This window comes from Podarcis gaigeae (assembly GCF_964106915.1).
Source record: "Podarcis gaigeae genome assembly, chromosome: 13".
NCBI classification, from domain to species: Eukaryota; Metazoa; Chordata; class Lepidosauria; order Squamata; family Lacertidae; genus Podarcis; species Podarcis gaigeae.
The window spans coordinates 55,154,976-55,176,036 of record NC_139689.1 but is presented as its reverse complement, the minus strand read 5'-3'; the positions used below and the strand labels follow the sequence as shown (position 1 = coordinate 55,176,036).

General features: G+C 47.7%; 1 protein-coding gene across 1 annotated transcript; it reads right to left on the bottom strand.

Annotated features, from left to right (window-relative positions):
* Positions 1-724: 724 nt before the first annotated feature.
* Positions 725-20,860, bottom strand: GLTP (glycolipid transfer protein). The gene is made up of 5 exons (XM_083710172.1): positions 20,706-20,860; positions 10,464-10,525; positions 6,219-6,352; positions 3,827-3,977; positions 725-1,236 (listed from the first exon to the last, which is right to left on the bottom strand). The coding sequence occupies exons 1-5, from the start codon at positions 20,806-20,808 to the stop codon at positions 1,054-1,056; spliced, it is 633 nt and encodes a 210-aa protein (XP_083566298.1). The 5' UTR covers positions 20,809-20,860; the 3' UTR covers positions 725-1,053.
* Positions 20,861-21,061: the final 201 nt, after the last annotated feature.

The window sequence follows — 21,061 nt, the reverse complement described above, 5'->3', positions numbered from 1 at the left end:
TTTTTGTCTTCTCTGTTGCTACTTGAAGAAAATATAAGGCTTGGATCCACTTAAGGCCTAAAATGGTTCTTGTGCCTCAGAAACCAAGATACAGTGGTGCCTCGCAAGATGAAATTAATTCGTTCTGCGAGTTGTTTCGTCTTGCGATTTTTTCATCTTGCGGAGCGCGGATTCGCTGGGTATTAACAGCTTTAAGAAAAAGGAAGCGAACTCGCAAGACGTTTTCGTCTTGCGAAACAAGCCCATAGGGAAAATCGTCTTGCGAAGCAACGCAAAAAACGAAAAACCCTTTCGTCTTGCGAGGCATTCTTCTTGCAAGGTACCACTGTATCTGAAAAGGCAACAATGGGGAAAGTGGGGAAAGGAGGCAGGTTGCAGGTAGTTCAAAGAGTGAGAAGTTATCCCTGAAGTAAACAGTTGCAAAAAGGAGTGAGAAAATATTTCGACTCCGGTGAGATTAAAAATGTCACTCAAGAAAGGTAACTGAAGGCTGGTTTTCATTATTACTTCTTTGTGCAAATCACACACACACACACACACTTTGCTGGCATCTGTTGTGGAGAAAACCTAATTCAGTCAGCACATCAAAAAACCAGGTACAAACAGCCATACCTGCTGCACCATCGAAGCATCTAACTATACAGGAATCCCAAAATATACAGAGATTATAAAATATTAGGAGTGTGTGTATATGTGTCTCTCTCTCTCTGTGTGTGTGTGTGTGTATATATATATATATATATATATATATATATATGGAATACAGTACCACTTAGCTAAGCTTTATTGCCAGGTGCCCCTCATTTCCCGAGACTGGTTATAAATAAATCTGTTAGATAAAGATTATAAAATACTTTTTAAGCTCTTGAACGAGCAGGACAAAAGGTTCAGGAAGATCCTGGAGATGATCTCCAGGTTGTATTGCTTCAGTTTCGGTAGAAACACATTTCTAAGTTGAGCTTCTCCGGAGGCTGAAACCGGCCGGAGGGGCTGCTCACAGTGACCAGGAGACCATCTGCTGGAGGAAGCGGGGGGGCAGAGGGAGGCGCTTGGTCAAGCCTTGTAGCTCAGTTCAGCATTCATCTTTGTGTACATTTCGTAGATTGCATCCAGGATGGGTGTCGCCTTGGAGAGGAACTGGTGGATCTTCTCTAAGGTCTCCTCTTCCTTCACCTCTTTGCCTTTTTCCAGGGCTTTCAGCAAATCCGATTTGTAAGGGAGAGCATACACAGAGCCCTGGGGGAGGACAAAAGAGAGACAGAATAAACCCAAGTCACACGAAGCAAGAAGCTCCGGCTAGCGCAGTCAGAGCGGGGCGCTGAGAACGCCAAGGTTGCAGGTTTGATCCCCAGATGGGACAGCTGCACATGCCCGCATCACAACAGGCTGAACTAGATCAGGCATCTCCAACTTCAAACAGGCTGCGATCTACTCCTCAGTATAAAAAACTGGCGGTGGTCTACCCATTGCCATTGGAGGAACGAGGAGCGTGTGTGGGGTGCGCGTGTGGAAGGAGGTGGCTAACTGGACGCAGGAGGGCAGAGTTTAAGGGGGGGAGGAAAGGGAGGCAAAAGTTCTCTCTTTGAGGAGCCAGTAGGCTTCTCTCTCCCCAAGCCAGCCCTCTCTTTCCTCCCTAAAGCAGCTGCTGAAGCATGGCCAGTCAAGAATTTAACGTGGATTGGTGACCTTTTCCTTCAAAATTATAGGCAGGGCTTCGTATGCCAGCTTCACCATTTCCTTCACTGGGTGCAGGAATTTTATTGTCCGTTTAAACAGGACTCTGTTTTTGCACCTACACATAAACACACACCACTTTTAATTATTATATGAGATGTGGAGGGGAGGGAAAAGGAAAAGCAGGGCATTCCAGGACCAAATCAGAAACCGGGATGGCTTCAGTAATTCCGGGACTGCCCTGGAAAATCAGGACCCTTGGAGAGGATGTGAATCCCTCTCTTTAGCTTTGCACTCATTTGTCATGTTCAGAGTGAGGCTTCCTTCACATCATACATTTAAAGCAGTCTCAGGCCACTTCAACAGCCATGGCTCCCCCCCCCCCAAGGATTCTGGGAGCTGTGGTCTGCACGGTTGCTGAGAGGTGTTAGGAGACTCCTATTCCTATTCGCAGAGCTCCATGTGATGGTTGAACCACCCTGGGAATTGTGGCTCTTTGAGGGGAACAGGGGACTCCCAACAGCCCTCAGCATCCTTCACTAGCTACAGTGCCCAGAATTCTTTGGACTGTGCTTTCAACGTCTGGTGTGAATGAAGCCTGAGTTATCTCTGCCCTCCTCGCCCAGAAGACCAATGCACAGGGCTGCCCTCCCTCATCCTCCCCAGGAAAAGTGCCAACATGCCAACCCAGTCAGACGACGGAAGGTGTGGCAAAACCGCCTGGAGTTAAACACCCACCCCACCTGAACTGCAGTGGAAAATAAATATTGTACAACATGGAGAGCAGACCAACATACCGTACTCTTAGGGATGATCTACTGTTTTGTCTTGTTTAAGAAAAAAAGATAAAAAAGAGGGGGGAGTACTTCTTTATCAGGTGAATGCACATCTAGGGAACTCTCTGCTCCTGGATGTCTGGGCATGTCTGCGTTCTGCAACTGGCAAGCACAGAAATGGATGGCGGGTGGGAGGCCCAATGCTGTGAGAATTTCAGTCCTCATGACCAGCAAGAAAGACTTGAAAGCATGTGTAGAACAACAGCTAAAATCTCAGGAACCAGAGAAGTGGGGAAGGAGAGGAGGGGAGCTGGATTTCCATGATTTCCTGGATTTCCTCAGCACCTTGTGCTGCTTCACCCCTCCTAGTGACTAGCAGAATTACACACACACAGGTGGGGAAAAATTATGCCCATGGCAGAATTCACCTTGTTTTCCTGGTGCAAGACTCAGGTTCACTTAGTGCAGAATTCCTTCAAAATGCAAAACAGGTATAACTCTGGGTTAGATTTTTGCACTGAGAACAGGTTAAAGGTAAAGGTACCCCTGCCGGTATGGGCCAGTCTTGCCAGACTCTGGGGTTGTGCGCCCATATCACTTAAGAGGCCAGGGGCCAGCGCTGTCCGAAGACACTTCCGGGTCACGTGGCCAGCGTGACATCGCTGCTCTGGTGAGCCAGAGCTGCACACGGAAACGCCGTTTACCTTCCCGCTAGAAAGCGGTCCCTATTTATCTACTTGCACCCGAGGGTGCTTTCGAACTGCTAGGTTGGCAGGCGCTGGGACCGAGCAACGGGAGCGCACCCCGCTGCGGGGATTCGAACTGCCGACCTTTCGATCGGCAAGCCCTAGGCGCTGAGGCTTTTACCCACAGCGCCACCCGCGTCCCGAGAACAGGTTAGTCAGTGGCTATTAGCCTTCCTAGCCTGAAGCACAGTCAGCAATGGGATGTCCAGCAGGATTCTCCTTAAGACCCATCTAGGTCAGCATCCAACAGGGGCCAACCAGACCATTCTGGAGCAAATCCACAACCAAGGCATCTCCTGTAGCTCTCCCTGCCCCCGTAGCTGGCATTCAAAGAGAGACTGCTTCAGAAGAAGGAGGTTCCTTCAGCTATCATTTCTGGTTACCTCACAGCTCTGGCCACCTCACCACAAAACAGGAGACTGCAGAACTGGGAAAGGTTCAGGAAAGGGCCACCCAAACAACCAAGAGGCTGGAGTGCCTCCCCATGAAACAAGGCTGCAGTGTTTGGGGCTTTGTAGTTTAGAGAAGAGGTGAGTGAGAGGCGACACAACAGGAAGCTTATAAAATTAGGCATGGAGCCCCTTGGGATCAGGCTGGCTCAGCTGGGTGGCTCTTGTGAGCTCCACTCACCAAGAACAGCTTCTGTAGCATCCAGCCGTGGTACTTCCTCAGTGCCAACTCATAGGCTTTGGTGGCATTGACCCGGATGAGGTTTGGGTTCTCCTCGTCCCTCTCGCCATCACACAGGCTCTGCAGCAGAACTTGGATGAACTTCAGGCCCCTGCGGGAGAAACGGGGCAGGTGAGGCGGGGAGAAGACACCTGCCCTGCAAGAGGCACCTGCAGGCACCGCCAGGAAACACAGCACCCAAACCTTTCGCCACTTAAAACAGGCCTGTTGTGAACTAGAACTCCCACTGCCCCCTGACCGCTGGCTCCACTGGCCGAGGCTGATGGGAGTGGCTGTTATTTGTATGCTGCCCTCCGTCAGACCATCCCAGGGTGGTTCACAACAGAAAAATACAAAATGAGAATGCAAAATACATCGTAAGACAAAAACAAAAACAAGCCAATGACCATCATCCCCTCCCAAAAAACGAGAGCAGCACAGCTTCCTTCATAGTGGAGAAAACGGAGCAGCTGGAATCCTCTGGAGACCCTGGTGGGATTGAAGCCCAGCCCTGTCCTGGTCTCTCTCACAAAAGAAGTGAAATTGGACCAAGGACTGAAGACTTGATTGTTTTCATTCAAAGCAGGAGTGCTCTGGGGTACAAAGATTAAACTGGCTGCATGCTGGGGGTGGGCAGAGGAACAGAGTGAACAGGTGAGCTCAGCCTACTAAGCCTTGAAGAAGCGCACAGCGTTGAGCAGTGTTCAACAGCAGGTTGAAATGGATTAAAATAATAATTTATTTTATTTTACTTATAACAAATACCTCTATGCGCATAGTATCATTTATATCTATCTATCCAACCCTTCCTAGCTGATACATCACAGCTACCTTCCAGATTCTTACAAACCATCCTTTTACTATCGGTATTTCTTTTCATTCTTGTGTCACTATTAGTGCTTCTTTACGCTCCAGCTGATCACCCATCTATACTAATAAAGTTGCCAAAATGGGGGGGTGGGGACAGGTTATCAGTGAAATGGTTTTAATCACGGGTGCTAACATTTCCCACCACAGGCAGTACATAGTATATTGAGACCATTTTTCTTTTGTATTTGTGCAGAGATTGGTCCCGATTAAAGACTTCACACCAACAATTCTGTTCCTATGTTTTCCTGCCAATTCTCATCCTCCACTCTCTCCTAAAGCTTGGATCATATTGTGGCAGGAAACGCATTTTGGAACTCCCTGCCTTTGCCATGCTCTTTTCAGCACTGGCTAAAAATGTTTTTGTTTAGGCAAGACTATCTAGCGATGCAGAATGTTGGCATGTGTCTCAACCTGTTTCTAGCTTTATCATCAGTTTAAATTACCGTATTTTTCACTCTATGAGACGCACCAGACGATAAGACGCACCTAGTTTTTGGAGGAGAAAAACAAGAAAAAAATATTCTGAATCCCAGAAGCCAGAACAGCAAGAGGGATCTGGCTTCTGGCATAGCCTCTTGCTGTTCTGGCTTCTGGGATAACCGCCGAAGCCTCTCCCGGGCAGCGGGATGAAGGCTCCCCCTGCCTGGAAGAGGCTGAGCGCAGCTAAGCTGCCCTCTGTCCCTTCCCCCACCTCCCGCAAAAGCCAGCCAAGAGCCGCACGCTCCTTAAAGGGAGCATAGCTCTTGCGGGCTTTTCTACGAGGTGGGAGAAGCCCTGTCAGCATGCCTGTCAGCATCCGCTCCATAAGACTCACACACATTTTCCCTTACTTTTTAGGAGGGAAAAAGTGTGTCTTATAGAGTGAAAAATACAGTAATTTCTGAAAGTTTTAAATAGCTGGTTTTCAATTGCTTTTTTGACAATTGTATTGTTTTATTCTTCTTGTAAGCTGCTTTCAGGTTTTTCTTCTTACAATCAAGCAGTCTATAAATTTCATGAAATAAATAAAATTATTTTGCAGAGTAAATAAAGACTCTCCTCCACTGGAGGTTTTAAAGCAGAACTCAGATGGCTGCCTGCCAGGGATTCTTGAGCTGCGATTCCTGCATTGCAGGGGGCTGGACTAGATGACTCTTGGGGGTCCCTTCCAACTCTACAACTCTATGATGCCAAATGTTGTCTTTCCCTTTGGCACTCCACACCCAGGTGGAGAGGGAACAAGGGCCTCAGCCATTCCCCCCGACTCCTTGTTGCATTTTCATAGCTCAGGGTTTGCTGGTACCTCTCTGGTCTTTTGGACCAGAACTGCCATCTGCCCCGGCCAGCATGGCTCTCCTGCTGGGACGGAGAGCAGTAGCGAGATGAAATCTTCTGGAGGATTATTCGTTTGGCAGAGGCTGTTGGGTGACCACATTACATCATCCCGTCAGCCCCTCAGGCGCCAGGGAGGCCTCCAAGCCACCACCCTCCAACCCGCAGGCACCTTTTCAGCCACATGAGTGCCAAGGTTGCCCCAACTTTTGGCCAAGCCGCTCCATGCATCTCCTTCTCCGCTTCCAAGATGTTCTGCAGCGTTTTGAACTTGGTTGGATTCGATTCGTAAACAGCTCGTATTTTCTGAAATAGAACCAAACGAAAGGTCAATTCAACAACACAGAGAACGCGGCACAGGTGACAAATAGCAAAAAACCAAGAGTCATTTTTACTCTCTTTGTTTCTACCATCTCCCTCGTACATCTCACTTTTGTTTTGAGGACCGAGGGGAAGACAGTGGCTGCTACCAATTTTGAATTCTCACCATGTAATTAAAAATGTTTTTAAGAAGATGCCCGGTGGGGAGAGGGACTGAACCTGGAAACCAGGGCTGAAGTTAATGGGGGGGGGTAGCCAGAGTCTCATCCCTGGATGAAGCCTAGAGGGACACCACTGAGGTTCCCAGCTTGCAGGGGCTTCCTCTGACCACAGCCCCTCCTTGCGGCTCTGGAGAGTCTTTCATAGAGTGGATCCGGAGCTGCTGAGAACCAGAGGGATGCTAATTTGCTAGGGGATGCAAAAAAACCCTGGAAAAAGATCCTCCTTCCCCTTTCCCCATGCCTGTTTTTGGAACTGTTTGAGAAAGAGAAATCCTGGAGAAGGTTGCTCTCCAAGCAAAGTTGAAAAGGGGAAGCTTTGTTTCTTTCTTTCTTCTTTTGTTTCCCTCAACATCTCAGAGATCAATTAAAAGCGGTGAAGAGATCAGAACACCACCTCCTGCCCTCTTTGGGAACAGAAGCACTTTGGAGTAATGCTTGCTTATGTGTTTGTGTTCTCTGTGTGTGTGTGTTTGGGTTCAGAGGACAACATACATGTTTACACCATGAGAATATATAAAGAGGGCACTGGTGCGTACAATCAGCTACAAAAACTGAGTCCTCTTTATGCTGAAAATAAAATACCTGTAATGAAAGAAATGTGATGCTGATATACAAAGCACTTTGTATTTATCCCTTCCTGTAATTTGGAAGGAAAGTGTAGCCAATCCACTTTAAATTATTCAGCAATTTTTTTAAGGAAACTTGTGGCGTATTTATTCTTTTATTTTATTATTTAGAGCCTTAAACTGCAAGCCTTTACTACTCAGAAGTCCCAATGAATTCAATGGAGCTTACTCCCAGGTAACTGTGTAAAGATTCTGCAGTCTTATACTGCAATCTTAAGCACTTTTACTCAAAAGTAACTCCCACTGAGTTCAATAGGACTTAAGTCTTTGGCGTGTGCCTGATTATTATCACAGTTTCTATCATAAGGAGTAGGAGTAGGAGAGACCCACAGTCAATATCTAACTATAGGCCAATATCACTATTAAATTGTGATCACAAACTTTTTGCCAGTATACTGGCAAATAGGTTTACAGAGGCCATCAATGAAATTATACACCCAAATCAGTCCAGGTTCCTTCCGGGAAGACAAATCTTGGCCAATACTAGAAACATTGTAGACATTTTAGAATATTTAGAAGCCAAAAATGATAAAAAAGCTGCCTTATTATTACTCAATGCAGAAAAGGCATTCAACAATGTTTTGTGGTATTACATTAATAAACAATTGGAGGTTATGGGTCTAGGAACAAAATTCAGAAAAGGAATAGAGGCAATATATGAACAACAAAAAGCAAAGTTAATAATAAATGGTAATCTAACAGACAATATCCCTATAACTAAAGGAACCAGACAGGGGTGCCCCTTGTCACCCCTGTTATTTATATTAGCCTTGGAACCGCTGCTGAATAGTATCAGGAAAGAAGGAAAAATAAAAGGAATTACAATCAGAGAGAAATCATATAAAATCAGAGCATTCGCAGATGATATAATAACAACTCAGGATCCAAATCAAAGTATTCCAGCAGCTATTGGTTTACTTACAAAATACGGGAAATTAACGGGCCTGAAGATAAACCACCAGAAAACAAAGTTATTGACCAAAAATCGAACACAGGAGGAGAAAACTGAATTACAAGAAAAAAATGGTCTGGAAATTAAAAATAAGGCTAAATACCTGGGGATTTGGATTTCAAATAAAAATATAAATCTCTACAAAGATAACTATATTAAAACATGGGAAGACATAAAAAAGGATTTGGAAAACTGGACTAAATTACACCTTTCCCTTTTGGGAAGAATCTCGGTAATAAAAATGAACATCCTCCCAAAAATGATTTTTTTTTGTTTCAAACTTTAACAATTCTGGGAGGAATGAAATGCTTCCAGGATTGGAAAAAGGAATTAGCTAGATTTGTCTAGAACTGAAATAAACCGAGAATTAAACATCAGGTATTGACAGACAAAAGGGAAAGAGGAGGATTTGGATTACCGGATCTGGAATTATACCATGCTGCAGCAGGATTAGTATGGCTAAAAAAATGGATTACATTAAAAGACACAGATGTTTTGGATCTTGAGGAGCACGACAACTGGTTTGGGTGGCACACCAATCTAATATACGAAAAGGTGAAGGTCCACAAAGTTTTCTTAAGCCATCTAATAAGAAAATCACTTTATAAGATATGGAGTAAATATAGAAGAATTTTGGAACCAAAGATACCTTTGTGGACATCTCCAGCGGAAGCAATAGCAGTTAAAAGGAAAAACATGAAGGGAGAGTGGCCCACCTACCAGATACTACTAGAATCGGACAAAGATAAGCCAACTTTTTAAAAATGCCATCTGTCTGATTGGATACAGTATTTCCAGCTAAATCAAAAATTGTGTATAGATAAGAAAGAAGGTCTTGCCAAAGAAACTTCCACTTTTGAAAGAGAATTAATATATAATAAAGGAAAGTATATATCAAGAATGTATGAATATCTTTTAGAGTGGGAAGTGAAAGAGGAACAGGTAAAAACATCAATGATAAAGTGGGCACAAGACTTTGGATATAATATCTATATGGAGCAGTGGGAAAGACTGTGGCAACAAGACATTAAATTTACATCATGTTATAACTTGAGGGAGAATACCATGAAGATTCTTTACAGATGGCATCACACCCTGTCAAAACTTGCTAAAATGTACAAAGGTAGTTCACCAACATGCTGGCGAAGCAAAAAGGAGATAGGGTCTTACTATCCCATGTGGTGAACGTGCATAATTATAAGTGAATTTTGGAACAACATATATGATGAATTTAAGAAATTATTTAAATTCACCGTTAAAAAAAGGCCGGAGATTTTCCTATTAGGAATATTGCCAATAGAAATTAAGCAAAACACAAGACCACTGTTCATGTACACAATCACAGCTGTGAGAATACTAGTGGCCAGAAGTTGGAAATGGAAACAACACCAACAATAACAGAATGGCAGACAGTCATGATAGAGTATTTCCAATTAGCAAGGCTGAGTGGAAAAGTCAGGGGAACCTTAAATCAAAAAGTATACGGAGAATGGAAAATATTTAAGGAATATGTAAGACTATATTGTAAAAATGATACCATCCTAGCAGAATTGAATGATATTTGTGTATAATAAATAAATGGAATAAATATCTTAGAGGTATATATGGAAAAAGACATAAATCAAACTGTGTGATAAAATCAAGACAACAGAAAAAGCATAATGAGAACAACTGGAAGCTTTTCACAGAAGACTTTATTGGATAAGACATGATTTATAAATATCTGGTACTTTTAATTGTTTTTTTCTTTTCTTTTTTCTTCTTGTTACTTTTAAACTTTTTGTACTTTTTGATGTGGAGAATATTTATTTTCTTTTTTCTTTTTTTTCTTTTCTGTGCTTAACTTTGTTGCTTTGTTGTACTTACCTTTATTGTAAGATTGTATTTTAAACCAATACTGTAAAGATGTATTTAAAAACTAAAAAAAAGGAGTAGGAGTAGGAGTTGTAGTATATCATACAGTCATAATACTTCTTAGAATTCCTCAAATGATCTCTGAGGAGACCTACTTAAGGTTGAATGAAAGCCAGATACATACACAGACAGTTTTAGTATTTGGAAAGACTATCGCTTCTCCAGCCTCTTTTAAACTACTTTTTATGCCCTTTATGAACAAATGTGACAAACTGGGTCTTTGCCCTGGGTGACAGCAAGCCGAGTTCTGGCCCTGCTGGAGCCTCCTGCCAGCAAAGCAGCTGCTTCCCCCTGGGCTGGGGTCCGGCTCTGCCCCCCATTGCAGGGCAATTCCCACTTGACTGGCCAGCCTCTCCCAAAGACGCACCAAGGCCCTTCCTTACCTTAATGTTCCCAGAGAGGTCGGCTTTGACTGGCGCATACACAATGGGCGTCCCCAAGCAATCTGAAAGGAAAAGGAGCAGCCTGGCGTTAATACAAACCACTGCTGCCACGGAAAGGAGCCCAGAATCGGTCACTAGGCACTGGAATATAGCTATAATGAAGAAAATCACACATCATTTGAGTTTTTGACAAGGACTATAACCTCCAGGCACTTTTTTTTGGCATTCATTTATTACATGGGCATCTTTTTGAAGACAGCCCTCGTCAGAAGCCTGGCAAATCTGAACCAAACTTGACAACTGAACAACATGAATATTCTTGACTTTCCAATGGTGGCTCAGGATAAGCAAACCCTTTTATATTAAGAGAGTTTTCTGTTTAGCTGTCAGTCACATTGAATCCTGGAATTGTAGAGCTGGAAGGGACCATGAGGGTTGCTCCTGGGATAGCTCAGTCAGTTAAGCACAAGACTCTTAATCTCTAGGTCATGGGTTTGAGCCCCACGCTGGACGAAAGAAACCTGCTCTACAATTTCAGGATTCAATGTGACTGACAGCTAAACAGAAAATTCCTGGCTTTGTTATTTTATCCCATGCGCAACTGTACTCATTCTTCTACGTGCCTCTTTTATAGTTTTGTTTTTCGTCTTTCAATTTTCACCTGTCGTTATAACTGTTCTTGTTTTCTATACATTATAAAACAAAATTTTAACCCAACATTAGACTCCTGCTTACTGGGGTAAGAAGAAAGGAAACTGTTTCCTTTTAAAAAAAACACCCCCTAATTAGGGGGCACGTGAGAAGAGGGGGGCAACATGTTTGCACTAGTTTTCTGGTCCACAAAAAGGTGAAAACTTGGGAAGGGAGATTCTGGCTGAACTTCAATAAAAACGCCTTGCAAGCAAGAGTCAATGGAACCAGGTATCAGGAGGGGTGAAAGTCTCCAAGGAGAGGTACCTAGAATCATATTTTTTATTTTTATTTTTATTATTTAATAGATTTATATACCACCCATGATCAAAAGATCTCAGGGCAGCTCAGAAGATAAAAATACAAGGTGAAAGCACAAAACAACAAAAGAACAACCCCCACCCACAATCACATTTTAAAGGATATATTAATCAGCCCAAGGCCTGGTCGAAGAGGAAAGATTTGCCTGGCACCTAAACATATGTAAAGAAGGCACCAGGCGGACCTCTCTGGGGAGAGCACCCCACAAATGGGGAACCAGGACAGAAAAGTCCCCGTTTTGGCGTTGCCACCCTCTGGACCTCACGTGGAGGAGACACACTGAGAAGGGCCTCAGAGGATGAACACAGAGTCCAGGGTGGTTTATATGGGGAGGTCTTGTGGTCCTGAGCTGTTTAATTTGGGAGAAACTGCAAAAGTCATCTAATCCAACCAGAGATGATGCAGCATGGGAGGTGGTAAGGGGCCAAAATTTTGAGGGCGACTTTAGACAATCAATTTCTCTCAACCTAACTGACACTGCAGGGGTGTTGTGGGGATAATAAGAAAGGAAAACCAGACGCATGACAGCCTGATCTCTTTGGAGAGACAGTCCAAACGTTATAAAGTTGGATGTGCCCACACCCTGTACCAGCTTAACACACGCATTCAGTGTCAGTGCCAACAGCCTTTTAGTACTTCCAGAAAATATTTTGTTGGCCAGTTTCTAGTCGTGAAGAGTTCCACAGTTTCCCCCAACCCTGTGATATCTTCACAGCTCACATCAGTTTATGAAGCCGTCAGGTATTCATACAGTTTTGGAGGGAGAAACATTTTGCTAGATGCCAAGTGAACCAGTTTACCAACATACCCATAAGAAGCAGTCTGGCTCTCAAAGCAGCCTTTGTACAGCTGATCAGACTAAGGGGGTTTGTGGGGAGGGGCTGCAAAGAGAGCTTTTATAATGCATTTCCTAACATAATAGCTCCTACTGTGAAGCCCAGGAGAGAACAAGCCTGCCGATTGTCTGTCGAAAGCATTCTCTGGAGTGATGAAATCGGTCAGAGGGGGATGTCTCTCAACACAGATCCACTAGCTGCATCGCCAATGGTGCTGGGGGGGGGGGGAGCTCCAGCCCTCCAGATGTTGCCAGGCTACAAGTCCCACTGGCCATGATGGCTCTGGTGAACAAGTTGGAAGGGGTCCCAAGGGTCAGCTAGTCAAACCCCACACTAAGCTGGCGCTTGGCACACCTGGGGGCCACAGATTCCCCATCCCTGCCCTCAGCCATGGAAAGAAGCAGCCCTTATTTTTGTGTCTAGCATCCATGTGTTCGCCATCATTCACCAAATCAATGGGGAAATGGGCATCCAGCCTAGTTCTGATGCCCTGCCCAGTGTCCACAGGTGGGGGTCAGGATCCCCGAGCCGACGTGCTCTCCTCCAGATGCTTCAGACTCCAACTCCCATCAGCCGCAGCCAGAATGGCTAGTAGTCAGGGATGATGGATGGGAGTTGGCGTCCGCCTGGCCAGCCGTGGGTCCCCCCCCCCCCCCGCTGCTGCAATCTATCATGTCTGAAAGGGGCTTTCTACAGTTTCAGGCAAGGGTCCCTGTCAGCCCCACCTGGATACAAAGCCCATGTGAAGCAGCGTGGCTCAATGGTTAGAGTGTCAGACTGGGACGTGGGAGACCAGCTTTCAGACCCCCACTCAGCCATGAAGCTCCCTGGATGGCCTTGGGCTGCTCACAGCCTCCCAGGCAAAGCACAGGGTCGTGGTGGGGATTAAGTGAGGAGGGAGAGAGCCCTGGACCCTGTCTTGAGCTCCTCGGGAGAAAAAGGTGGGATATAAATGCAATGAACAAATGACTAAGCAGCCGGCTCCACGTGCCACCTCAGCTACAGTGAAGCGAGAGTCCGGTGGGTCTTCGTGGTTCTGAATGGAAGGGCTGCTTTCAATAGAAACAGGAGATGTTTGCCTTAGATGGGCTTAGGATATTAGTCTGCCCAGGATGGCAGCAGCTGTCTGCACTTTCAGGCAGGAGTCTTTCGCAGCCCAAACAGGGAAAAGCAGGGGATTGAACCTGGGACATTCTGCATGAAGGCAGCTGCTCTGCCACTGAATTTTGACCTCATCCAGGCAGCCTATGGGGGAGTCCAAAGTGCCCCAGAAGGCCAGATGGCGAGACAATCCCCGCCCAACCTTCTAACAGTTCCCAAGAGCTTTTGCTCTTCAGTGCCACCTTCCCATCAGCCAGATGCAAGAACAGACCCAACATTCTTGCCTTTCTGGTTCCGGCCACACAATACCTGCCTGCAGGCAAGTGTATCAGCAACTTGAGCAAGAGCCCTGGCTGAGTGGCAGAGCAGCAGCCTTGCAAGAGTCACCTGCCAATCTGGCCCAAGGGGAGACGCGCTTCCACCCCCACGCCTAGGTGCCTGCACCTAGAGCCAACTGGGTCAGAGAAAGGGCCTGAACCTGAGCAGCAGGATTTTCAGCAGCTGCCGTTTCATCAAGCCGGTCAGGCAGCATCCCATGTAAATGTAGAGTGCAAAAGGTTGCAGGAGGGAGGAGGACGAGAGGAAGACGACTGGGATCTTCTGTGACCCTGAATGATTATCCAACTTTTCCACCTGTTGGAATGAGAAGCCGGGAAAGGCCTTGTTGCCTACAGAGCCCAGAAGAGCAGCCAGCTCAAATTGGGGTTCACAACAATGGCCAGACTCTCAAGCAGACATGCCACCTGGAGGAGACAGTCCAAGTGAAGTCTCAACCTTTTATAGGATATTTTTGAGTTCCACACCAAATTTCCAGAAATATACGCTCCCTTGGTCCACTCCAGGATGTATGGGGATGTTAGGGGAGGGATAGTACCTCTGGTGGGGTAGTTTGCTCATCTTGGGTCCCCACTCAATACTCAGCTCTCACCTGGGGCTCCTAGAAGCTGCTGGCATGCGACAGCAGCCACAGCCTCGACTGGCCAGCTAAACCAGGTGAGGGTAGTTGATGGCTCTCAAACCCTTGGAGAATTAGGGACTTCCCCTGCATGCCAAGACAGGCTCTGGCAGATTGAGCAGATGTGACCCGTGGTGGATCCAATGGTCAAGAGGGTGGTTTCTGCCCTTGTTGTAGAGGGAAGGGAGGGGCAGATGGGGCTCATCCACCTGAGAAAGGAGCCCATCTAAGGGGACATCTCTGGGAGAAGAAAAAGACAAGGAGTACAAATCCAGAGTGTACAAATCCTGTACAAATCCAGAGTGGAGTCCCTAAGATGATCCCTAAAACATAGCAGTTGTATTTCACCCCCAGAGGCACTCCATGGTCTCCAAAGACAGATGGCCGTCAACAGCTGGTCCACTCCTTTGTACTATCCCCCTACTTTACGTTAATTATGGTTACAAACTAGGATTCTAACATTTATATACACATTCATACTCATACGTTTCAGAGATTTGGTCCGCCTTTGCGAGTCTGGAGTGTTGGCTGGGAGCGATGGGAGTTGTAGTCCAAAATATCTGGAGATCTCAGGTTGGCAGGGGCTAGATTAGCTGATCCACTTTGTGCCTCTACAAAACAGCTGGAGGTTTTTTAAATATTCTGTATATTCCAAAATATACAGCCACCAAGGGTTCAGAATTACATCAAAACAGAAGAAGTGCCTTGGGTAGCTTTGCATGAACATTATCTTATTTGTGGGAGAGGAAAAGGTGCCGTGTGCAGAATCTGTGAAACTATCCCAGCATCCCAAGTGCTGTCAAGCACCTCCTAACGTTCACACTACGGACCACCATCAGTTACGCTGGAGGGCTACCTCAGATTAATGCAGCTTAAAGTTTTGTAAAAATGGAAGCGTGATACATGGCAGGGCTGTTGTGAGGAGAGAAAAGACAAGGAAGTGGCAACACAATAGACGTGTAGAAAATTATGCCTGGCCTGGAGGAAGGGGAGAGAGAAAAGTTTCTCATAGCACCACAACTCATGGACAGCCCAGGAACCTCAGTGTTGGGAGATTCACTTATGCATGCAGCACGTAGTTAAACTAAGGGACTCCCTCCCACAGGAAGCAGCGGGGGTCACCAGCCTGGACTGGGCAAATTCCTAGAGGAGGAAAAGGCTCTCAGTGGCCACCAGCCAGGACAGCTCTTCTTTGCCCCCACATTCAGGGGCAGCAATGCTTCTGAATCCCAGTTGTGGAAGCCACAGGAGCGGAGAGGTCTGCTTGCGGGCTTCTCCTTGTGGCATCTGCTGGACTAGATGGGCCACTGGCCTGATCCAGCAGGCCTGATCCTTATGCCCTCATACGGACCACAATCAAGTTCATAGAGCAGGTTGAACTTTCATTAAGCACTTTATGAAATAGCAACAGATCACCCTAAATGGAAAGCTATCCTCTCCCCACCCCCAAAAAACCACCCTGGGGAGAATCCTTCAAGTTTTGACAAAGCTCCCAGAAGAAGAAGCTGCATAGCTGCTGGGCAGATGGAAAGCAAAGATAAGTCTGGGATTTGCCACAGCGGATTTCTCTTCTAGGGTGCAGCACTTGGCAGGAGCCCTTGCTCAAGAAGACGTCTGGCATGAAGAAAGAGCAGCCAGTCACTGCTCCACACTCACAGGAGAGCCAGGGCAGGGCAGGGCAGGGCAGGGCAGGGCGCTGGTCCAACAAGCCAGATCATTGCCTCTGCCACTCCCTTGCCGCTAGATGGGATCAAATCCCCTGATCGCCAAACATATATGCTCCATTTGGCGTCAAGGCCATTGCACGGGGGGGGGGGGGGTCCTGAATTCTGCTAGTTCAACATGACTCCTTCCCCAAAGTAAGGCAATTTCCACAGGCTGCTCCAATTCAGTTTTACATTCTTGCACTCAACCAACCTCCCAAACTGTGTGCTTAACAATTGGCCATTATAAGAACTACGAAACTCCTTTTTGGAGCTGTGTTGCTTTCCCCCTCCCTGCTTTTCCTTTTTGTGTCCTGTCTCTTAGAGGACTGCCTTGTTTCCATTGTTTAAAAATGCTCTAGAGAGGCAGAGAATCCGCCAGGTGAGCAGGGCTGGGCCGTTCTTACTCAGTGGGCCTGGATATACATATCAGAACCCTGCTTCATTGTTCCTGAGTCCCAGCCTTCTGAGCTGGTCCCCAGCTTGATCCCTTCCCAGATTAGGACCTTTCATGAGCTCTGGCTCTCATGAATTTAAGGTTATTATTTTTTTAACAATTGACAGCTCCGCTCAACAGATACCCTGAGGCTGGTACAGTGAGAAGGCAGCGCATAAAACATAATCAGCCCAAGGTGCCCAGGGAGCAAAGAGTTCCAGTTACATCCATTATGAAAGTGCGCTCCTTATTTGACAAGCCAGCGATCACGTTCCTTACGTGGCACATTTTGATCACTGGTGGCAAGAAGTGCAGCCAGCCAGGACAAAGCGCTCAGCGACTCCTTGGCAAACATTTGCTCAACTTCTCGGTTTACCCCATGGCCTCAACACAGAGATTTTCCTTAGACAAACCCCGTTCAGAGGAGCTGCTCCAGCAACTCCAGAAGGCAGAAAAACAGACAACCGCCCCCCACCCACAAATAACCCTTCCTGAAAAATAAAGATATCTAGGTGCACAGACTGTGCCATGTAATACTCAGGATCACAGGAAAATACGTCCAAGCCCAGAAGGCACACCCCACAATTCCAGACGGTGGCTACTCCAGCGGAAAGATACTCTGTGCATGCTCAGAAGGACACCATTTAGCTCAAGAACAGTGTTGAAGATGGGGTCTGGTTATTGACCCCATGAACCAGGGAAGCCATTCCAGGACAGGGCTGGGTGCCAAGGGTCTCAGTTTGAAAGAGAGCAGAGAGAGGAGCTGGATGCTGCCTCAGCTTCACAGAAGTTGGCCAGTCCCTCTACAGCAAGCTCTCCTCCTCCACTGACACCCAGATCATGAAGAGCCGTGTGTTGCTGAGCAACAGGCCTAGAGAGGGATCCCTCCTTCTTGCTAGAGTTGCTTGGGAGGGGTCCGGAGGAAGAGGGCTGGAGAGCAAAGGAGGGCCAGACGCCAGTCCCAGCAACGTCTTCAACTAGGGCAGTTGAGCCTGGGTGAACTCTGCTGCCTTTTCCTTTTGGGAATAAAAAAGCTGACTTCACATTGAGTCTTCCTTCTGACCTGTGGATGAACCTGCCTTTCCTGACAGCCCCCTGACATCCTGTGGTTTCCAACAACTGGTATTCAAAAGCATTGCTGCCTTCCAGTGTGGAGGCAGAGCAGAGCCATGGCTAGGAGCCACCGGCAGCCCTCTCCTCCTCCATGAATTTGTCCAGTCCTCTTTTAAAGTCATCCAAGCTGGTGGCCATTGCAGCCTCCTGAGGGAGGAAATTCCAAAGCTTAACTATGTACTGAGTGCAGAAGCCCTTTCACTGTCCTGAATCTTCCTTCCTCCTGAATCTTGGAGGACTTAATGGCTGCTCCCAGAGGACATGCTGCAATGGAGGTGCCTTTCTGAGGATGTCCAGAGCACCTTTCCATGGTCTGGAGGGATGCAGCCAGTCCCTGGGAAAGCCAGAAGCACAAAGGCTTTGCAAAGAGAAGGTAATGCCCACATTTGTGGAGACTGTGGGCAGGCAGAAAGGAGGTTTCCTCCCTGTCTCATTATACAAAAATCAATTGGGGTTACCCAGTAAATCTCAGTGTTGGAAGAGTCAGGACAGGCTTCTTTAAAGCTTAAAACACTGGAACGTGCTCCAACAAGATGCAGTCATGGCCACCAACCTGGATGGCTTTAAGACAGGATTGGACAAATCCATGAAGGATCATGACTACTAGCCATCATGGCTATAATATTGTTGTGCACACCTCAGGGCCCCCCTATGATATTTGGCCTCTTGTTCTCCATCCTAGAATGACATAGGATCTGCCAGGTGAGGTGGGGAAAGGCCCACCCATTTGTCTCTATGGCAGCAGAGCAACCACTCTGGACATGTAAACAGCAGTATTTAACTAGCAAGCTGAGGCCATTAGCTTAGCCAAGAGACTAGTCAAACTGGATCAGTAGGTTTCCTCTCACTGATTCTAACTCTGCATGCACGGGATTGGAAGGGACATGTTGGTATCATCCAGCCTGAGCCCCCCCCCCCAAAAAAAAACCTATAACAATGCTATAGCCGGGAATCACAGGTGGGGATAGCGCTGTTGTGCTTCTGTGCTTTCCATTGGGGTGGCTGGTTGCCCATTGTGAGAAAAGGATGTTGGACTTCAGGGTGCCCTGGTCGGATCCAGCAGCATCCTTCTGGTGGCCATTTCTTCAGCTGCGTTTAAAAAACCTATTTCTCTTGTAGGGCTGGAGGCAAGAAAAAGAGGCTGCTGGGTGCTGCCAAGATCAAGCCTCTGGATTTAGAAGGAAAGCTGAGTCCCTGCCAGACACACAGCTGCAGGATAAGGCCAGGCTGGCAATTGGGTAACCCAAGTGACAGGGGTGCCACTTCCCCACTGGTTCATCTCCCCAGCCACACATTTGCAGGTGCCCCACGTGACAACAGGCCCAAGGGCACGGCAAAGGCCCTGCCAAAACTTGTCAGAAGAGACAGGTGGAAACCTTAGGAAAGAGTCCAGCATCCTGTTCCCACAGTGGCCGACCAGATGCAACCCAAGCCCAAGAGCAGCTCTGCCCTCCTGCTGTTTCCAGCAACCAGCATTCGCAAGCATTGCTGCCTCCAATTGTGGAGGCAGAGCAGAGCCATCCTGGCTACCGGCCATCAATTGCCCTGCCCTCCATGAATTAGTCCAGTCCTCCTATCAAGCCATCCCAGTTGGTGGCTGCCATGCCTCCTGTGGAAGGGAGTTCCAGAGTTTAACTCCATGAGGAAGTCATTCTCTACTCGGGCCTGAATCTTCCATCACTCTGGTCCATCAGATGCCCCCGAGTTCTACGAGAGAGGGAGAAAAACCTTCCTCTAGCTGCCCAGTCTCTGCAGGCCAGGCATAATTTTATAAATTTCTATCCTGCTGCCTCTCACTTGCCTTTTCTCTAAACTACAAAGTCCCAAACGTTGCAACCTTTCCTCTTAGAAGAGTCCCTCCATCCCCTTCATCATTTTGGATGTCCAACTCTATTCCAACTCTGAAATATATTTTCTGAGGTGAGGTGGGCAGAAATTATAGCTGAATGGCACCTCTTTATTCCTTTGAATGCCAGCTACTGGTGGACCTGAAAGATCTCTCAAGCTCCAGCAGCATTGCAGTGAGAGCAGCCTTGGCCAACCTAGTGCCCTCAAGATGTTCTGAGCCGAGTAACTGGATAGGACAATCCTGTTTTTGAACTGCACCAGCCCTTTTCCTACATAAAATACTCTTCTTTTGCGTAACAGCTGTCTTTGTCCTCACAACAACTCTACTGAAATTAAATCATTTCTTTTCTTGCTTTTTTTAGAGTGGAGAAGCTGAGGCAGAGCACAAAACAGCAGGTGACTCCGTGCCAAGGGCTCCAAAGCTGCTGCAGGACAAATGGTCAAACCCTGGTCTCCCAGCACTCTAACCTCACCACCGGAGGAAGCCACCTTAACCCCGAGTCCGGCCTGAGGTCCCTCTGGCTCATGCTGTCCACATCAGGTCTCTTCAGCCTGGAGTCCCCAGAGTTGTTGGCCTACAACTCCCAATACCCCTGGCCAACTTGGTCAAGGCTCAGGGGTGGTGAGAGTTGCAGTCTTAACAACCCTGAGGGGCCCAGGATGGCAAAAGCTGATCGATACTGAGTGACCGTGGGTCTCCCAGCCCTGCCTGGAGACAGCAGAGACTGAGATGGGCGCTGGGGGTCCAGCAGCACAGAGGCTCCATCCCTGAATTGGCACCATTTACTCCAAGCAGCTCGAAAGAGTGCTGCTGAATCAGGCCAGAGACCTGCCCACCAGATGTTTTGAGCAGGGTGCAAGCGTGATGCCCTCCTGCTTTGCCCCTAGTATTTGGCACAGATACACTGCCTCCTAACATGTCACTCAGGTCTGCAATTCACCCATCAAGCCAGCGGGAAAGAAAAGAAAACCGCTCCTGCTGCCAGGCTGGGCAGTGAAGGGATGTTAAGAGACCTGGGCCAGCCGGGCCCCTCCAGATGCAGAAGGGCGGAACTCTAAGGCCCAATACAAGAGGAAGCACTCCAAATATTCAGTAGCAATATTCAACGCAAGAGGTTTATTTAATGAATTTATATGGCACCTTCCCTCCAAGGAGCTCAAGGTGCCCGCCGTGCCAGCGCCCCCCCCCCCACCGCCCCGTCCCGGTCCCGGTCCCCGCCCGCAGCCAGCGCCGCTCACCGAAGAAGGGCGGCAGGTGCGCCACGGCCTCCAGGAAGGGCTCCGTGTCGATCTGCTTGTCGGCCGGCAGCGCCTTGAACTCGTACTCCAGCAGCAGCGCCATGGCGCCCGACGCCCGCCGCCCGCAGCCCAGCCGAGCCCAGCCAGGCAGCCAGCGAGAGGCGCGGGCGGCCAGAAGCCGCTTCCCGGGGCGGAGCTGGGCGGAGGCGGGGCGGCCCGCCCTCCGGAGCCGGGCAGGGGCGGGGAACTGGGCCAGGGCGGCTGGAGCAGACGTGCCTGCAGTGCCGGGGCGGCCTGGTCGCTTCCAGCTCTTCCATTCCAGGATTCCACGGGGGAAGAGCTGCTGCTGCTGCTGC

What these genes read in the sequence shown, in the direction of transcription:
- GLTP (XM_083710172.1), bottom strand. Translation starts at nt 20,808, where the DNA reads ATGGCGCTGCTGCTGGAGTACGAGTTCAAGGCGCTGCCGGCCGACAAG. An exon ending in GCACCTGCCGCCCTTCTTCG is followed by an intron (nt 10,526 to 20,705) that starts GTGAGCGGCGCT and finishes TTTTCCTTTCAG; the next exon opens with ATTGCTTGGGGACGCCCATT. An exon ending in TGCTACAGAAGCTGTTCTTG is followed by an intron (nt 1,237 to 3,826) that starts GTGAGTGGAGCT and finishes GTCCTCCCCCAG; the next exon opens with GGCTCTGTGTATGCTCTCCC.